This window comes from Pollachius pollachius (assembly GCF_949987615.1).
Source record: "Pollachius pollachius genome assembly, chromosome: 9".
Lineage (NCBI taxonomy): Eukaryota > Metazoa > Chordata > Actinopteri > Gadiformes > Gadidae > Pollachius > Pollachius pollachius.
The window spans coordinates 16,841,439-16,860,137 of NC_136942.1; the positions used below are offsets into that span (position 1 = coordinate 16,841,439).

General features: G+C 42.2%; 1 protein-coding gene across 1 annotated transcript; it reads left to right on the top strand.

The window, feature by feature from the left end:
- Window positions 1-548: 548 nt before the first annotated feature.
- LOC307080208 (protein-glutamine gamma-glutamyltransferase 2-like) lies at window positions 549-8,637 on the top strand (the record flags this gene model as incomplete). The annotated part of the gene is made up of 16 exons (XM_079742845.1): window positions 549-564; window positions 1,014-1,184; window positions 1,849-2,079; window positions 2,381-2,499; window positions 2,696-2,824; window positions 4,449-4,623; window positions 4,886-5,018; window positions 5,152-5,255; window positions 5,506-5,648; window positions 5,760-5,859; window positions 6,340-6,420; window positions 6,864-6,931; window positions 7,069-7,198; window positions 7,489-7,649; window positions 7,956-8,092; window positions 8,451-8,637. 16 exons carry the CDS (start codon window positions 549-551, stop codon window positions 8,635-8,637), a joined length of 2,085 nt encoding a protein of 694 aa, XP_079598971.1.
- Window positions 8,638-18,699: the final 10,062 nt, after the last annotated feature.

An 18,699-nucleotide genomic window follows, 5' to 3' on the forward strand; every position in this document is an offset into this window, starting at 1 on the left:
GGAGACCCCATTTGGGGTCTCGACCCCTAGTTTAAGAATCACTGCCCTAGACAAACACCTGTCAGTGTTTGTGTGCATGCGGACAAATGTTTTTCTGATGGTGACACTAAATCTCCTAAACAATCCAGACGGTAATCCTTTAAACTTGCAACAAATAATCATATAGCCATTTCTGTTGTTATATTGTCAATTATTTATTGTGCTATTTCTTTATTGTGCTATTTTGTTCTATTTTTCTTACCACTAAAAGTTATATTGGCCTCAAAGTGACATCAGGAGGGACGGTATGGGGAAGCAATTAGCAATGAGCAATAGTGCTGAAACCTTAGAATGTTGCAACATTCTTACACCCCTCCCCCCCCCCCCCCCCCCCCCCACACACACACACACACACACACACACACACACACACACACACACACACACACACACTGAGAGCAGTTAAGTTCTGTATAAATACAGCGCCTTGATGAGAAGTAGGTTAGAGCCCAGCGCTGTAAACTTCGACCAGTGTAAGAGCAACTCTTGGGAAGAATTAAGCAAAGATAATGGCCTACACAAACCGTGAGTAGCATTCTAACATTGGTTTTCATCACACGTTTTCCTCGCCTGTCCTTTGAATCAATTATTTTCTCTCTCTCTCTCTCTCTCCCTCTCTCCTTCTTCTTCTCTCTTTCTCTCTCTCAAATATATTTTTGCAAATCTCTTTCCTCCCGTCCTTTTCCACTTGCTTCTTTGTAAAACATTCCTCTTAGTGTCTGTCTCTGTGGTGTTTCTACACCTTATAAGGATATCAAGATGTCTCTTGTGATTACAGTAGGAAAGAGAAATATGCTGTGTCTAACTCTGCACTAGAGTGTGATATGACCAATCCACATTTCATAAACTAATAGACCTACTACATAGACCTGCATCCACATAAAGAATTCATCAGGACAGTCATCACACTATAGCCAAACAACACATAGCTGTGTTTTACTCCTTAACATCCTGTCTCTGATTTTCATTTTAAGGTTTAATTGCTGGTGTTGATCTGAGAAGCCAGGAAAACAACCGGGCACACCGAACTGAGGAGATTGATAGAAAGCGTTTGATTGTTCGGCGGGGACAAGCCTTCTCCCTGACGGTGCACCTCTCCGACCCGCTGCAGTCCGGCCATGAGCTGGCCCTGGTCTTAAAGCAGGGTGAGCAACTCAAGGCCTCAATGCAGAGATGGTCAGATAAAATAGAGCTACGTGAATTGAAGAGTCTCACTTCTTGTTGCTCTATTCCTTTAACATTTCAAATATTTATTTGACCAACTGTTTTTCAAAAGGGTTGCACAACTTCAACAACTTCTCCTGCCTCAAAGTGTATGCCTATGGCCTTCCTTTGTTTGGGATACCGAACCTTTTTGATACACAATTCATAGCACAAATCAAATCCCTCAGTAACTCCATCGGGGATAGAGTGGTAACTAGGCCTAGGGAACACATTGAATTAGCTTTTCATAAATGGCCTATCCTACAAAAAAATATGGTAAGAAAATAAAACGGGTCATTTCTGTAGCAGAAGTAGCTTAATCAATTAATTAATGTGTGTGGGAAGTATGAAGGAAATGGGGGGGGGGAACAGTTGTTGATGGGGCGTGGGGGGGCGAAACGTGACCTTGCGGCATATGGCCACTGAGCGCAATGTGGGGCTCCTGCCACTTGAGGGTGATAGAGGAATGAGAAAAAAAAAAACATTACACTCCCATGGGCCCTCTGCCTTGAGCCCCCCCAAGCCTTACACCCCCAGTCCGGCGGCCCTGATTTTCAGATTACCAATTGGAAACCTATTTCTGTATCCTACCTTGCATTTCCACAGACAAGAACAACGATGATATTGTGATCAGAAAGCGAACGGCTGGAGGGTCCAATGACAAGTGGTGGTTACACCAGCAGAGCGCGAACAACGAATTACTGCTGACTGTGTACAGTCCCGCCCGTGCTGCCGTTGGCGAGTACCGCTTGGCTGTTGAACTGATGTCAGGGAATAAAGTTCTGGAGAGGACGGACTTGACCAAAATGTACTTGCTGTTTAATCCCTGGTGCAAAGGTAATACTAGTAAACACTCGCACACAAAGACACAGCACATGTGCACAAACAAACGGAACATCCACATACATCTAAAATCTTAAAAAGATGATGAATCTGTACTTGACCTTTCACATGTCATTTCACTTCTGCAGCACATCCCCATTACCCAGAAGCACGTATATAAATATGGAGGTTCATATCAACTTTGCGTGTGTGTGTATGTGTGTGTGTGTGTGTGTGTGTGTGTGTGTGTGTGTGTGTGTGTGTGTGTGTGTGTGTGTGTGTGTGTGTGTGTGTGTGTGTGTGTGTGCGTTATTAGATGATGCCGTGTACTTCCCTGATGAGAGTCTGCTCAAGGAATACATTATGAACGAGAATGGTCGCATTTTCACTGGGAGTGCGGATTGGATGAGAGGGTTGCCATGGAATTTCGGACAGGTAACACAGAAAACACACACACACACACACACACACACACACACACACACGCACACACACACACACACACACACAGTTGGATAATTCCTATATTATGACTATTATGATATAGTATCAATATCAGTCATTTCTTCTCTCTTTCTAAATTGTATGACACTCCCAACATTTGCTGTCTGTCCCTTTGTGACATTCTCAGTTTGAAGACAATGTGATGGACATCTGCTTTGAGATCCTGGACCGCTTTAAGCCAGCGAGGTCAGACCCCCCAAACGACATGCGTCAGCGATGGGATCCTGTCTACATCAGCAGGGCAGTCGTTGCCATGGTAGGAGATATACAACCACTTCCACCATTAGTTATTTTTATGTGTGTGTTGCATCAGGACAAAAGAGCCAAACGCAGAACCAGATCGCAGAACTGGTTGTATACGGATGTGCATGACCAAAATAGTAGTAACTAAAATATTTTTTTTCCTGAAGAAAACCAAAGTAAGTTATTGTTTGTGTCTGGCACTGAAACTTGTGGCGTTAGGACTCTTTCATTAAAATAACAGTTTTAATAAATAATGAAATAATAACTGTTACGTGTTAAAATGGCAGCAAAGGCAGGCAGAGAGTCATGGATGAGTTTCGAATATTTATCTGAAAAACTTCAGCATCAAGGTTTTCATAGTTCACAAAGTTACACTACTTTTTCCCTCTTTCCTAAACACCAAGGTTCACTTTCAGAAGAATGTGCTTAGGAAGTCCAATAATGTCCATCGCGACCACGGAGCGTCGGAGAGCGTCCAAACGATAGGGCATCCACGAGAGCAGAGAGTGAAGAGCGTCCAAACGATCTAACAATAAGGCGCGTCCAAACGATAAGGCATCCACGAGAGTGGAGGTAGTGAAGAGCGTCCAAACGATAAGGCATCCACGAGAGCGGAGGTAGTGAAGAGCGTCCAAACGATAAGGCATCCACGAGAGCGGAGGGAGTGAAGAGCGTCCAAACGATAAGGCGTCCACGAGAGCGGAGGTAGTGAAGAGCGTCCAAACGATCCAACAATAAGGCGCGTCCAAACGATAAGGCATCCACGAGAGCGGAGAGAGTCAAGCAGAACGCCCAACCGATAAGGCATCCACGGGCACGGATAGAGTCAAGCCCCTCCTTCCGGAATTCTCCGCGCTATATATCGCATGTTATCAGGAATGGCCCTATCACCAATCACTAACCCTAACCAGGCATGTTGATCTGATGATTGACAAAAATAAATTAGATGACCTTTTGACCACAAATAAAATACAGAATCATGTCAAAATAAAACAAAACAATGTGGAAATAAAGTATAAATGCAGGTTCATTACATAACGACATGACAGGCACAGGAGCATGAAACATTTACATTTACATTTAGGGCATTTTGCAGACGCTTTTATCCAAAGCGACTTACAATAAGTGCATTTGTTACAATAAGTACATTTGTCATAAGAAGTGAAACAATATATCGCTGTCGGTACAGTAAAGATGTTCATAGAACCAAGTGCAAGTATTACAATCGCTAGGCTAACCCATTCCCCCTGTAAAGCAACGATAGCAGCTACTGTAGATGCTACACAATTAAGTACTTTGAATAAGTGCAATGTACAAGTGCCAGGACGTACAACATTCAATGGTGGCTGTGCATTGGTTTCTATGCAGAGTCGAGATGAACTCTGAACAGGTGAGTTTTGAGTCTTTTGCGGAAGCTCGTGAGCGACTCTGCGGTCCTGACATCGGTAGGGAGCTCGTTCTTCCACTGAGGTCCCAAAACAGAGAAAAGTTGTGACTTTGCTGATCGACCCTTGCTTGCTCTTAGCGATGGCGGTACCAGACGTCCAGCTGAGGTAGTTGAGCGGAGGGAAACAGTTACCTTAAGATCCTTTTACATTGTTAATAAAATTTAATACTGTAACGCCCCCCTTATCCAGGTGAATGCCAACGATGACAGTGGAGTATTGGTGGGGAAATGGCAGGAACCTTATACAGGTGGAGTACAGCCAACCAAATGGATGAGCAGTGTGCCCATCCTTGAGAAGTGGAGCAAATCCAAGTCTGGAGTGAAATATGGCCAATGCTGGGTGTTTGCAGCCGTGGCCTGCACAGGTCAGAGGACTAACACAATATAAACACACACGCACGCACAGACGCACGCACACACACACACACACACACACACACACACACACACACACACTGAATCAAACCCTCATCTGAACGTCGCCCTGAATTTAACTTTGCATTGTTACATGACTTGTGTTAACTGTAATGTTTACAGTTAACACAAACTTGGTTGACGCAAAATAAAGGACAGACTGATGCATGGTGGGACTCGAGCCTTTCTAATGTGTCATGTGTCCCCTCACAGTGCTGCGATGCCTGGGCATCCCCACACGCTGCATCACCAACTTTGCGTCAGCCCATGACACAGACGGAAACCTCTCCATCGACCGAGTGTACAACATACATAGGCAGCTAGTTGAAAAACATGACAGCATCTGGTAGGATCCTCTCGTGTTCACAGCACATGCATTCACACAGAAATCTGTTATGTTATGTATTATGAGTCCCTATGAATTCATAACTCACAACTTTGTGTGATTATAATGTTTATTTTATTATTATTTGTGTCAGGAACTTTCATTGTTGGATCGAGTCTTACATGCAGAGAGAAGATCTACCTAATGGATATGGTGGCTGGCAAGTCTTGGACCCCACACCTCAGGAGATGAGCAGTGGTATGGCCCTCTTGCCATGTTTAGAAATGGGCTTCTTTACGCATATATATATTTTCTTTTGCAACTTCTTTGTGCTCCCATATCAGTTTAAATCCTGCAAAAGAAACGACTTATGCTTTGGTTATTATGATTATTCTTTAAACTCTTCTGTGTTTGGTATGCTATATGGATTATTATTGCCAGTTAAGTACAAAGTCACTTTATGTACACTGAAAAATAAATTAATAAATCTGTATTTTTTCCTTTCTAGGGATGTATCGCTGTGGCCCATGTCCTTTGAAGGCCATTAAAGAAGGGGACCTCAATGTGAAGTTTGATGTTCCATTTGTCTTTGCTGAGGTGAATGCAGACATCATCAATTGGGAAATCAGACCAGACGGTCAGCGAAAGCGGGTGGGTAATCATGCATATCTTTATTCTTCATCCATTTTAATTATAACTTCTACCATTTTTTGCTTATCTTTAAAAAACATAATTTGCATTTTCTTTTTAAATGTTTTCTAGCTTTCATCCAACTCTGCAAAAGTGGGGAGGAACATTAGCACCAAAAGTCCTTACAGTAACGAGAGGGAAGATATAACCCTTCAGTACAAGTACCAAGAAGGTTGGTTTCATTTCGACATCAAGAGACAGTGTCATACTCACTTATACCTTTATGGTGGGCTGCTATGCCCACCCTATCATAACGGTATAAAATACTAAATCTTTAACCGTGTGAATGGAACAGGGTACTGTTAAAGATTTAGACTTTTCTTACCTATATTAGTCATGTTGATTGTTGCTGATCAAGTTAGGACTAGAATTAGAAGTACTAATAATGACAATGATCCAAATTGATTATATGACATTATTTAAAATTCCACTTTTTTTATGGTATGATGAGTAAGAAGGGCCACAGCGATCAACACACAGACATAAAGAAACCTCTCATTGATCACTGTTAGCCCCAACCCTAACTACATCCAAAGGAAAACATTCTGTTTAGTTTAGAGCACAGTTGATGTTAATATTGGCCTCGGCAGAGGTTGTGGATCTGCCCATGTCCATTGGGCTGCGGGTGACCCAATCTGCTCCTGCTCCACAGGTTCAGCTAAGGAGCGGGAGGTGTACAACAAGGCAGGGCGGCGCATCTCCGGGCCAGATGGAGAAGAGGAATCAAATCCAGGTGCAGGTTAGAGTCCTTTTGTTACAAATCGACCACAGAGCAACGACGTCATGTTCAATCGTTTAATTCGTACGCCCACGGAGGATAACCCACAACAAGAAAAATGACTTTCTTTGAAAAGTTTTGTACATGCTTATAAGAAGGTGATTCTTCAGAAAATATAAATTAATTAGAATGTGCTTTGATAATGGTCAGCAGTATGTATTCTGATGCTGATTGACTTGATCGCTCCATAGGTGAATCCGGCCAGCATGAAACCTAAAAATCTCCTTTGGTTTGGAGCCCTTGACCCCCCTCCCCCCCTTAGACTCCATGTTGATCCCCTTGATCGCTTCTTGAGAGGTCCCATCACAGCAATATATACTTCAATATATACGTTAACGTGTGAATGCATTCATCATCATTATGGGTTATTAATGTACTCTTCACTGCCAATGAACCAGGAAACGTGCAGCTGGAGATCAAGCACGCCAAACCTGTGTTCGGGACCGACTTTGACGTCATCTTTGAGGCAAGTTGCAATGTAATTCAGTGTCCTACGGATCGAGGTGCAGAGAGTGCATAACCCTGTACGATGCTGTCTTTGTGAAGTTATCGCTCATGGCTAGGTCTAATAATCAACCGATCTATCATTTTTCTTTCTCTCAGTTGGAGAACATGGGAGACAAAGAAGTCAGCTGCAAATTGGACATGATGTCAGAGGCTGTCACCTACAACTCAGTTCACCTTGGAGAGTGCCAGAACAGCACGGTCAATGTTGTCATTCCTGCTCACAAAGGTAGGTGGTTGAATGCCAGCACTTCAACCCTTCTTGGTTTAGAGACATAACAGCGGCGCTGGCTATTTAGTATGAAACCACCAATTACACCCTGTATAGCAAAGCCTTGAAGTCTTCTTTCTATTTTGGACTCGTGGATAGGGGGTGTGGTTTATCTCTAGAAACGTTGTAGTTCATATATATATATTCCCATATTCTATATTTTTGTAATGGAGTACAACGTTTTGGCTAGATATGGTCGTTTGTGAATACATTATTTTGCTGTTGTGTTCATTCTGTTCCCCACACAGTCCACAGGGAGACGGTGCGTTTACTCTACACTAAGTATGCATCGTGCGTCAGCGAGCACAACATCATCCGGGTGATAGGGGTGGCGGAAGTGTCCGGCCAGGAAAAATCCATCCTGGAGATGGTCAACATCCCACTGAGCAAGCCCAAACTCAGTATTAAGGTGGGTTTCCTATCCATGAGCAAGATGCTAAGCCTCCTCCTTTATGACATAAGCTGATATAAATGTCAGTGCCAAATGACTCATATCTAAGAAGCTTAATAACTGTTGATTAACCTTAAACCATTGCCAGTTTATAGGCAGATAGACAGGTTAAAGGTCAGATGTCATTTGAATAGAGTTAAATTCAACTCAGGCTCCTCTCTTTAGTGTTCGTTTATTTTCCACAACATCGTCCACTCCAGAAGCCAGTGTGGACATAGAGTGGAGTGCACCCCCATTTAACATCCTAATCTCTCCTTTCTCCAGGTTCCTGGCTGGGTGGTTTTAAATAGGAAAACCACCACCTTGATCTCCTTCACCAATCCATTGCCAGTGCCACTGAACCGAGGAGTGCTCACTGTCGAAGGGGCTGGCCTACTTCCAAACAAAGAGTTCCATATTTCGTAAGTATCTGACCAAAAAAATCAATAAATCAGTAATGACATACAACATATAACACATATCACGTAACTGATATGGAAGGGTTTTCTTAATTTATGATTCATGATTTATCATACATACACCAGTATGTAAAAACATCTGATGCTTTCCTGACAGTGGGTTAAGCATTGAGCTAGTCAATATACGCAGTGTTTGTATATAAAAATGAATCAAATGCATTGTAAAATACTTTTAGTCTGTTAAGTAATGTTACCTTTCTCTTCAATATTCCATGTCTTCCTAACCATGCCTACTACATATGTACTCCGTAATATAGATATGCCCTTCATGCCTGTGTGTCTGTGTCTCTCTCCCCCTCAGTGGTAGCATCGCGCCAGGCCAGCGTTTGTCTTTTGAGCTGTCATTCACACCCATGCGGCCGGGGATTAGGGAGTTCCTGGTGGACTTTGACTCCGACAGGCTCCAGGACGTGAAGGGAGTCGCCACGCTGGTGGTCCGCAAGACTTCACCCTTGTATTCTTCCACGTGTCCAGTCGTATTTGGATAGAGAGGATTGCAATGCCATCATTGTCTAGCTGTCAGCAAGGCTCTGGCACTCACTCTTATACTAACAAATATATTTAGCAAAGTCAAGGTGGTTTCACTTCTCTTAATATACCATGATTGTGTAGTCAGACTAGACTCAATTAATGAATAAATGAGTTTCTATTAATGTGAAGAAAATGCAAACATTGCCTTAATTCTTTGCAATGTGTCAGGGCTAATTCTAAAACATGGCTTATTGATATTAAATGTAGTATTGATATAGATATATATACATGCATTTTGCGCTTCTGCAGATCACTATTTTGTTGTTATTGAATCAATGTTTTGCCACGATTTTTGTATCTATTCTTGTTTAATTGTAATAAAGACATTTTATGCAAACTATTATTTGAGCAATATATGTGTTGGCTAAACTGAGGTGACTGGCTAACGGGTTATCCAATCTCTCCCAGGGCTTTGGTTGATACAGTATTTAAGGAACTCCTTATGTGGATTCTGGAAGACATACAGTCTGGAGATTGGATTCAAACCGTTGGATTGCTCTGCTTATTATGTTGGGCAGGATGCTGTAGATGTGGCAGCTCATATGCTTTATTGAGCATTCCAAAGCTTGGGTGAAAGAGCCTCCCGAGAATCAACAAAACCCCCTCTTATGGCAAGCCAATTTGACATAAATTGACTAGACTGGATGTGTTGCAGATCTCGTAATTCAGTTTTGCCTAGTCAGAAAGAACATTTCGGATATCCGCAACTGAATTCTTCCTATCCACAATTGTCATTTCAGATATCCACAAAGACCTTCCTCCTATAGGAGAAACTACGTCACTTTTGTGATTCACGTCAATGGGGTTTCTCATTACAGATATCTACAATTCAATTGCAGATATCCACTATGTGAATTACGGATATCTGCAACTGAATTGTAGATATCTGTAATTCCAGTTTGAGATATCTACATTTTGATTATGACTTGTCACAATTCCAGTTCAAGATATCTTTAATTCACCTATAAATTCACGATATCTAAATGTCCCTTTTCAGATATCTTAAATTAAGTTTTGACTAGGCGAAATGACGTTGTAGATATCTCAAACTGGAGTTAGGGATAGTCATAATTTAATTGTAGATATCTATTATCATGTTATAGATATCTTGAAATTAATTTTGATTAGAGATATCGAAAATTGGAGATATCTGTAACTCTCCAAGTCAAAATGTAATTAACCATTAATGAACAGTGAATAGCCGCCTAGACATTCGGTCTCGGGGGCTATTCCCTACTATTCACGGAGCCTGAGGTGAATAATTGTTTTAGTATATACTACACGTGAACACTGCAAAAATAAACAAGATACCCACCCAGCACACAACGTCTTTTGGACGTTGATATCTGGGCTAAATCCCCTCTAGCCCAGATATCAACGTCCAAAAGACGTTGTGTGCTGGGTGGGTAACACTTTTGACCGTGATTTATTCGTTTTTATTAGTGGTTTATTTGTTTTTATTAACGGTTTATTTGTTTTATTAGCGTGACGAGACGATCGTCACGCGCGCGAAAACAATATCCCATGTTTGAGATCACAATCATGGGATATTGCCCAATATCCCGAGATAGCGAACCAATCAAAATGCGCCATCTTAGGAGGTTCACGTGAAGCATATAGGCTACTAACGGCAGATATCCGTAATTAACATAGTGGATACCTACAATTGAATTGTAGATATCTGCAGTGTTGGGAAGGATACTTTTAAAATGTATCCAGTTACAGAATACAGAATACATGCCCGAAAATATAATATGTAACGTATTCTGTCACATCACTCAATCTGAGCATTGTATTCTGAATACATGGATTACTTCCACATTGAATTGCATTTTATAAGTGTAGGAATGCCGCATCAAATCCTGTTTACTAAACAGGCCTATTCTGGTGTGTTCTTCGAAAATGAAAATGTAGTCGTCCAACTGGTATAAAAGAAAAAAGGTGAGTTTTAATCGAAATGTGCATCTTGACAATTACGCACAGGACAATCTTTTTTTTGCCTATTTATATTATGAGAAATTATGTGAAATATTAGCAATGACGAAGACACTAGTATGTTTTCCGGTATGTTGCATAAAAGCAAGAGTAAGGTCAGTAGTTTCTGTTTAAAATATGCTGTTTCATTCGTCCCGCATATGTGTTTCAAACATCCCGACTAGGCGGGGCGTTTGAAACAAATGTCAACTTACGTTCAAAGTTAAAAAAAAACAGCGCGATCATCCAACATATGTATTAAATTCAGTGGTGGGCCGTTATCGGCGTTAACGGCTGCGTTAACGCGAGACTCTCTATCGGCGATAAAAAAAATATCGCCGTTAATCTATTCTCAAAGTTGGGTGAAAACCTGGCGAATTGCACTGTAGGGGGCGAGAACGAGTCAGACTTCGAACCAGTGTATGCCTACTGTCAAATTACCACATCAAACGTGACGTGCTGACATGGATGCAGCTATGAAGCCGCCGTGTTTGCTAAAGGGAAAGTTTATTTTTAAGAAGCTTCCCAATGGAAACCTTGACAAAACTAAGGTTGTTTGCACCTTGTGCAATGCGGAATTAGTTTACTGTAGGAGTTCTTCCAGTCTCAAGTACCACCTAAACGCAAAGCACCCCTTAGCTAATGCGGAACATGCCAATCCAAGCAGTGCTGTAGCGCAGGGGAAGAGTCGTGTTCGTCAAACTACTATGTTTGAGTGCAACCGAGGCAAGCCCGTCAGCACAGCTTTATCAGACAATCTAACGAGTCTCCTCGCTCAGTGGATCGCCACCAGCTGCCGGCCCATCAGCGTGGTTGAAGATGATGGGCTCGAGCTTGTTCTCCAGGCGGCCACAGGTGACCCATCTTACAAACTACCTGCAAGGCGAACTATCATGAGAAGAATAAATGACCAGCACGCCGCAGAGAAAGCCGCAAAAGATGAGAAGATGGTAGAGGCGACGTGTGTAGCACTGACTGGGGACCATTGGACATCTGTCAATAACGATAACTACCTCGGCGTTACTGTACATCTCATCGATGCCAGCTGGGAACTCATCTCCTTCGCTCTAGGTAGGCTACGTTATGTAATTTTAACAGTGTTGGGCAAGCTTAGCTATCAGTTACTCTACCATAAATAAAGCTTCACTACACAAAAGCTACCACCCAGGCAAATGTAGGCGAACAAGCTAAGTTACACAGCAAAAGTAGTTCATTCAATTTCAACATACATGTTTAAGTTGAACCAAATTTCAAGGAAATGTGTGTTCAAATTTGGATTGAATCTGTGATTAATAAGAAGTCTCAAAATTCCAAAGATAGGCCTACAAGTTCAAGTATGTTGCAGGGATATTCTCTATACTAATGGCTGCGCTGTGTTTAGCCACAAAAATACCCCAGAAATAGTGGCCAAGCTACTTCAAGAAGTTAAAGGGGTAGTTCGGAATTTTGGACATAGGGCCTGATTCCCAAGTTAGCCTTGGTGTTCTTTGTCATTGGAGACAGTTTTCAACACATTTCATTCAGTCCTTCTAGTTGCAGAGTTCGCTCATGCTAGGCTAGCGCAAGTCAACGGGCAATGCTAGCCTGCTAATAAAACAGTCTTGCCCACTCCACAGTACACCCGAGGTAAATCAATTATAACGCCAGAAGTGAAAAGACTGAAAAGTTACTTGATTCAAGAAATAGTGAAGCTACCACCAAGCTACTGAGATTTGTAGTTAGTAACTAGCTTAGCTACAAGTAGTGAAGCTACTGCCCAACACTGAATTTTAAATTACATTATTTTATTTAATTACTTATTAATTACCACAACACCATGAATTACCACCACAACATTATGTTTGCTTCTTGATGATTGCTAGTTGTTTACTACTACTAGTGAACTTATTCTGATCTACTTTGTCTGTCCGTTAGGTGTGATGAAAACAGAGGAGCGTCACTTTGCCGATGCGTGTGCCAGGCAGTTTCTCGACGTCGCTAATCAGTGGGGGATAACTGACAAAATCAGCACTATTGGAACAGACAGCGCTCCTAATATGGTGGCAGCAGGGAGGATACTGCCATTCGAGCATGTGCCCTGTGTTGCGCATGTTGTACAGAGAGCTATTGTAATGTCACTTCGGGAAGGTGGTTTTGACGGTGCACTGGCCAAGTGCCGTAAAGTGGTCGGATATTTCAAACACAGTCCGGCCAACTCAGACGAGCTGAATGCCCAGCAAGCCTCCCTTGGACAAGATCAGGAGCAACTCGTGCAAGATGTTCCAACACGGTGGAATTCCACCCTTGAGATGATCAAGCGTGTGAGGCGCAACAGAGACGCACTGCACACAACACTGTCTCAGCAGAAGCACAATCTGGCCCTCCCAACAAATGCTGAATATGAGAAGTTGGCAAAGCTAGAGAAACAGCTGGAGCCATGCAGGTATGGTCTAAAAATATAGCGTGTTCATGAATTGGCATACAAGTTAAATGTAATGTGATTAAGAACTTTAAAAATGTGTAATCTGAGTTAAATGAATTAGTCATTAATTAATTATTGCTCTGTGTCTGTCTGTCTGTCTGCCTGTCTGTCTGTGTAGGTACATCACTGAGCTCCTTGGTGGGGATAAGTATGTATCGTGCTCTGTGGTTCTACCTGCCCTGTGCCACCTCCAGCATGCGATGAAGATCTCAGATGATGATCCTGCCTATATTGTGCGATTCAAGGCTGCCTTCACCACGGACCTCAACCAGCGGAGGGAGAAAATAAACCTGGAATGGCTTAAGGTATGTCAGACTGACCAGAAGATAACTGCATTGTTTGATCATTAGAAACTGTTAAGCCAGTAGATCGGTCGATGTATAGATAGATTAATGAGTCATGAAGAAATATGGTGGTTGGATTTGGAAAGTGAATTTTTCGTCAATCAATAATTATTATTTTTTGGTTCATTTTTTGTTCATCAAAGGTGGCGACTGCTTTAGATCCACGATTTAAGGACCTCAAGTGCTTGCCCAGAGCAGAGAGGGAGCCAGTGTGGGCAAAGCTAAGGGAGTTGGTGAAGGGAGAAGAACCTGCTCTGCAGCCACTCGGGGAGGAGAACCCTGAGCCACCCAAGAAGAAAACAGCCCTGCTAGTCATGGGATCAGACTCAGAATCAGATCAGGAGACACCAGAAGACAATACTGTGGAGAGGTACAAGGTAGAGCCCAGTGCCAGCTTAGATCAGTGTCCACTGAAGTGGTGGTCGGAGCACACTGCTGTCTATGGTAAGATTGCCCACATTGCCCGTAAATACTTGGGGACTCCTGCCACAACTGTCCCATGCGAGAGACTTTTTTCTTTAGCAGGCCATATTATGCAGAAGAAGAGATCTAAATTGTCACCAGAAACTGTGAACAAGCTGGTCTGCCTGAGTGACTGGTGGAAGAAGAAGAAATAGATTCTCATGTTCTTAAGTTCATCATGGCCTGTCATGTAGGCCTAAAGTTAAAAATTCATGTTCAACTGAATAAACAGTCCATAAACACAAGTGCATCTTATTGAACATTATTTATTTTCATCACCAATTATCATAGTAGAACAGTTTTTTTCAAGCAGTTTGTGATGCATTTTGGAAACAGGAGATGAGCCCCTGGTCTAATGCGCCACCTGGCTTGAGAGACCCTTTCTAAAAGACTTACTTTTGGTCATTATTTAGGTAGCACACATATATTATGAATGCCTTCGGCAGAATTCAAATGAGCCATTTTAATCTAGATTAATCTAGATTAATTTCTAGATTAATCTAGATTAAAAATAATAATCTATGCCCACCTCTAATTAAATTACACTTGTAACTAAGAGAATACACATGTGAGTTGTTGATCACATGATGAAATTATTTGTATACGTAATGTCATCTTTGAAAAAGACGTTTAACTAAAAAGTGTTTCAATCGACCCGCCTCTCCCCTACACGTATTCCGTTACTCCCCAACACTGGATATCTGTAATGAGAAACCCCATTGACATGAAAGGCAAACGTGACGTAATTTCTCCTAGGAATGTCTTTGTGGATATCTGAAATGACAATTGTGGACAGGAAAAATGCAGTTGCGGCTATCCGAAATGTTCTTTTTGACTAGGCGAAACTGAATTACAGATCGGCTATCTGCAACACATCCAGTCAAGCGAATTTATGTCAAATTGGCTTGCAATATTATGACGTTTGAGATATCTTTACCTTTCATTCTGCCTAGTAAAAACTGAACTACAGATATCTGCAATTGTCCTTTAAGATGTGCGACGAGTTGAATGTCATTTTCAGCGACGTCATTGCAGGTATCTTTTATTCAGTTTTGCCTAGTCAAAGCTGAATTACAGATATCTCTATCTGTCATTTCGACTGTTACAGATATCTTCAATGAAAATTCCAACTACTCAAAATGTAATTACGACTACTCAGAATGACGTTGTTGATATTTGTTGATAGTCAAACGTAGTTGATAAATGACAATTGAGCATTGTCATCTATTGGGTAGGCCTATGTCTTGAATAGTATTGCACAATGAATCGCAGACGACGTGCACTTAAAGTTATCTCGTGAACATAAACGGATATGGCGTTTGCTATAGCTGCTTTTTTCCCAATATAAATGTTCTGTTTATGTTAATTGGTTCTATACATCCATACATCGTATGTAGGCCCAGGGTGCGATTTGCCGGTGGGGATGGTGGGGATTATCCCCCCCTCTGGTTTACACGTCCTACCCTCTGCTGAATTATTTTTATCCTCGGTGGGGATAAAAATTATCCCCCCCACCCAAAGTATTTTCACCATTACATCGTAATAATTAACAACCAAAATACACAGGGTCCGTCTTCATTTTGAAACATTTTAAAATGTTTCTCAAAATTATCCCCCCCTCTGGTTTTTTCACAAATCGCACCCTGTGTAGGCCCATAGATATATATATATATAAAACACTAGATGTCTCGTCCGCGCTGCTGACCAATGGAGTCGAATGTCCGCACCGGCGGCCATCTTGCCACAGTCAGCTGTTCACACAACATTAGCTGTGTTCGAAATCGTTCCCTATCACGGATATAGTGCACTATATAGGGTGCTCGCCATCTTGTAGTGGTGTTTGAATTCTCAGTGGTTAATTTCATGCACTATTTAGTGGACTTAAAATACCCAAAGTTTGAGTGTACATACTGTGGCGACCACGGGTGTGGGCGCCATGTTCCGGAGCCGCGGGGGATTCTCGGAGTTGGAGTTGGGGTTGGGGTTGGGGTTGTCAGTTGACAAAAGGGGTTTTGTTGATTTGTTCTGTTGTTGGGGTTAACCCCAACAAACTTTATTAATTGGGGTCTTTATTAATTGTGTGTTGTTCCATTGTTGTGTGATCGGGACCGTTAGTGAGAGTGTTGTGTGTGTTGGTCAGGTGTCCCGTGTTTCTGTTATGTTCGTTGTTAAAATAAAGAACCAACTGTCGCAGTCGTGCGGTGTAAGGGGCGTGAGGGTGGTACTAAGCGGTTGAAACCTGTCTCCCGTCTCATTCTTCCGTCTCTCCCTGACCGGCGCTACAATACTATGTTCCCTACATGTTAATCCCGTGTACCACAATGCATACCACAATGTTTTGGGGCGCCCTAGCAATTGCTACCGCGCCACGTCCCTTCTCCGTTTGTTTCGTATATTTTAATTGACTAATTAAGGGCGCCCCCAACGCATTCGCCGCCCTAGGCGATCGCCTAGGTCGCCTTTGCCGAGCGCCGGCCCTGCTGTCACGCTCACAGCATGCGCACACAAGCTCCTCCTCCTACTCCACTGAGACGAGAGCGTGCCACGCGTTTTTTTATTTCACGTGAGTGCGTCCGCGCCGGAGAGGGAGAGTACTGCATTTATGAGCCAAAGAAAGCGCAGAAGCATCACCTTCTAAAAATGTTGTTCACTAAGATTTGCACTAATGTTACAAAGGACAGTTCAGGAGTCCTCTGCAGTGTTATACTTGAAAGAAACTTGTTTTGTAAAAGTTTTTCTATTTTAATATATTTTCTGTTAATTATATTTTTGCAAGGAAGTTCATTGTTCATTGCCTGCTTAGTTTTTATTGTGCTACAATTAAAAAGGCGAACATGATGAACAAGTGAAAAGAGCTTTATTTACACTTCGACACATTGTATACAAAGATCCAAAATAGTGATCTCAGTGTCAAAGCAGAGGGAGATAGCACCACCTTGTGGAATGTTTACAATGAATGCAGATCAGACATTAAAATCTAGTCCACACATGTTAAATTAAATTATAATCAATATTTAAAATATATCAAACTCAGATATCCGATGTCTAAGTCTGAATAATTCAGATCCAAATCTTACCCTATCATTCCTCCCAGTGATTATTTCCTAGATAAAAAGGGTTTCACTAGGCTAGCTTCTTAAAAATAAATTAATGAGCCAGTCTTTTGAACGGCTCTTTGAAAAGAACGGCTCCTCAAGATCCGGCTCCCTTCAAAGAGCCATAAATCCCATCTTTAGTAAGATGGCCACCTGTGATGACATTCTAGACGCCGCCGTAAGACATACGAATAGTCAAATCTCCCAACCTTTATGCCTAAATGTGAATAACTTTGGTGGGACTTGGCCATTGGGAATATTGCTACTTGCCACAATATGGCCACTTGAATCCCAATTCACATGTGAAAAAAAAGAGGCTCAACTTATCTCGATTTTGAAATTAACTGCCCCCAGTAATCTTTCTTAAATGTGAAGTCTGTCACGAAAATAAGCACGTAAGCTGTAATATCCGCACATAGCCACAAGGGAGCAGGACCAAACATATAAGCTGTAATAACTGCTCATGGCCACAAGATGGCCGCATCATCACACATATGAGGAAGCCGGAGGCGGGCTCTCAGATCACAGCCACCAGAGCATGTACTACGTCATATAGGCCACGCCTACTCTATAGGAGCAGGCGCGCGCCCCGGGGAGGACAGAAACACGGTAGCCCATCTAATGTTGGTTGGTTGGATCTCCACACGCGTCATGTACAATTCCCCTCCTATTGCTTTATAGTTACCGTACCGAAACTTTAACTAATAAAGTGAGTCAAAAGCGAGCCTGATTCGAGTACCTTTTCTAAAGAGCACGACAAGTCTGCATTTTCTTTTCTTACGGTGTAGGCTATATTGTGGGTAGGGTTGCCACCCGTCCCGTAAAATACGGAATCGTCCTTTATTTGGCAATTAAATGTTGCGTCCCGTATTGAACCAATACGGGACGCGATTTGTTCTGTATTTCAATAAATGTCCAATACACATGTCTGTCACACACACAAACACTAAATCTAACAATAATGATTAAAAACAAAACACAGGGAATACCAAGGCCAGCAAAATTGTTGCGGCGGGATCTACGCAGGACCCGCTCCGGTCCTCTGTGTGTCTGCGCATGCGTGTGGTGGTCACGGTTGCCTAGCGACAGACACCCACACTGGCGCTGCTCACAAAACCCGCGCCTTTTAAAAATGTCCACTACACCCGATACTCCACCACGTCCTCAAAAGCTTTTTTTTTTGCAGAAGTACAGACGTGAGTGGGAAGAGGCACATCCTTGGCTGGACAGCGTCAGTGGAGATGTTTACAAGGCAAATTGTAAAATATGTCGGCGAGTGTTTTCAGTGGCGCACGGTGGGCTGTCTAACATCAGACAGCATGCAACAGGAGAGCAACACTGCAGACACAAAAGATCACAGAAGACCCAAGCGTCAGTGTCACAGTTCTTCATACCCCAATCATCTCCTGAGATTGATACGGTATGGGACATTATGTTGTGATTGATTTCCTATCTGGTTGTGCTTTTGCCAGAAGATGGCAGTGCATGGGCAGAGCCTTTTTTAGTAAACTGTTGTGGTTTGATTAATTGTTTAGGATGTTGAGTTTTTAAAGTCGAATGAACGATAATTTATTTAATATATAGTAGTATTAGCCAATTTAAATATTATATATGGCCATTTAAAGAACAAATCATACTAATGGATTAAAAGTTAATAAATAGACACATTTGTTAAAAGAAAAC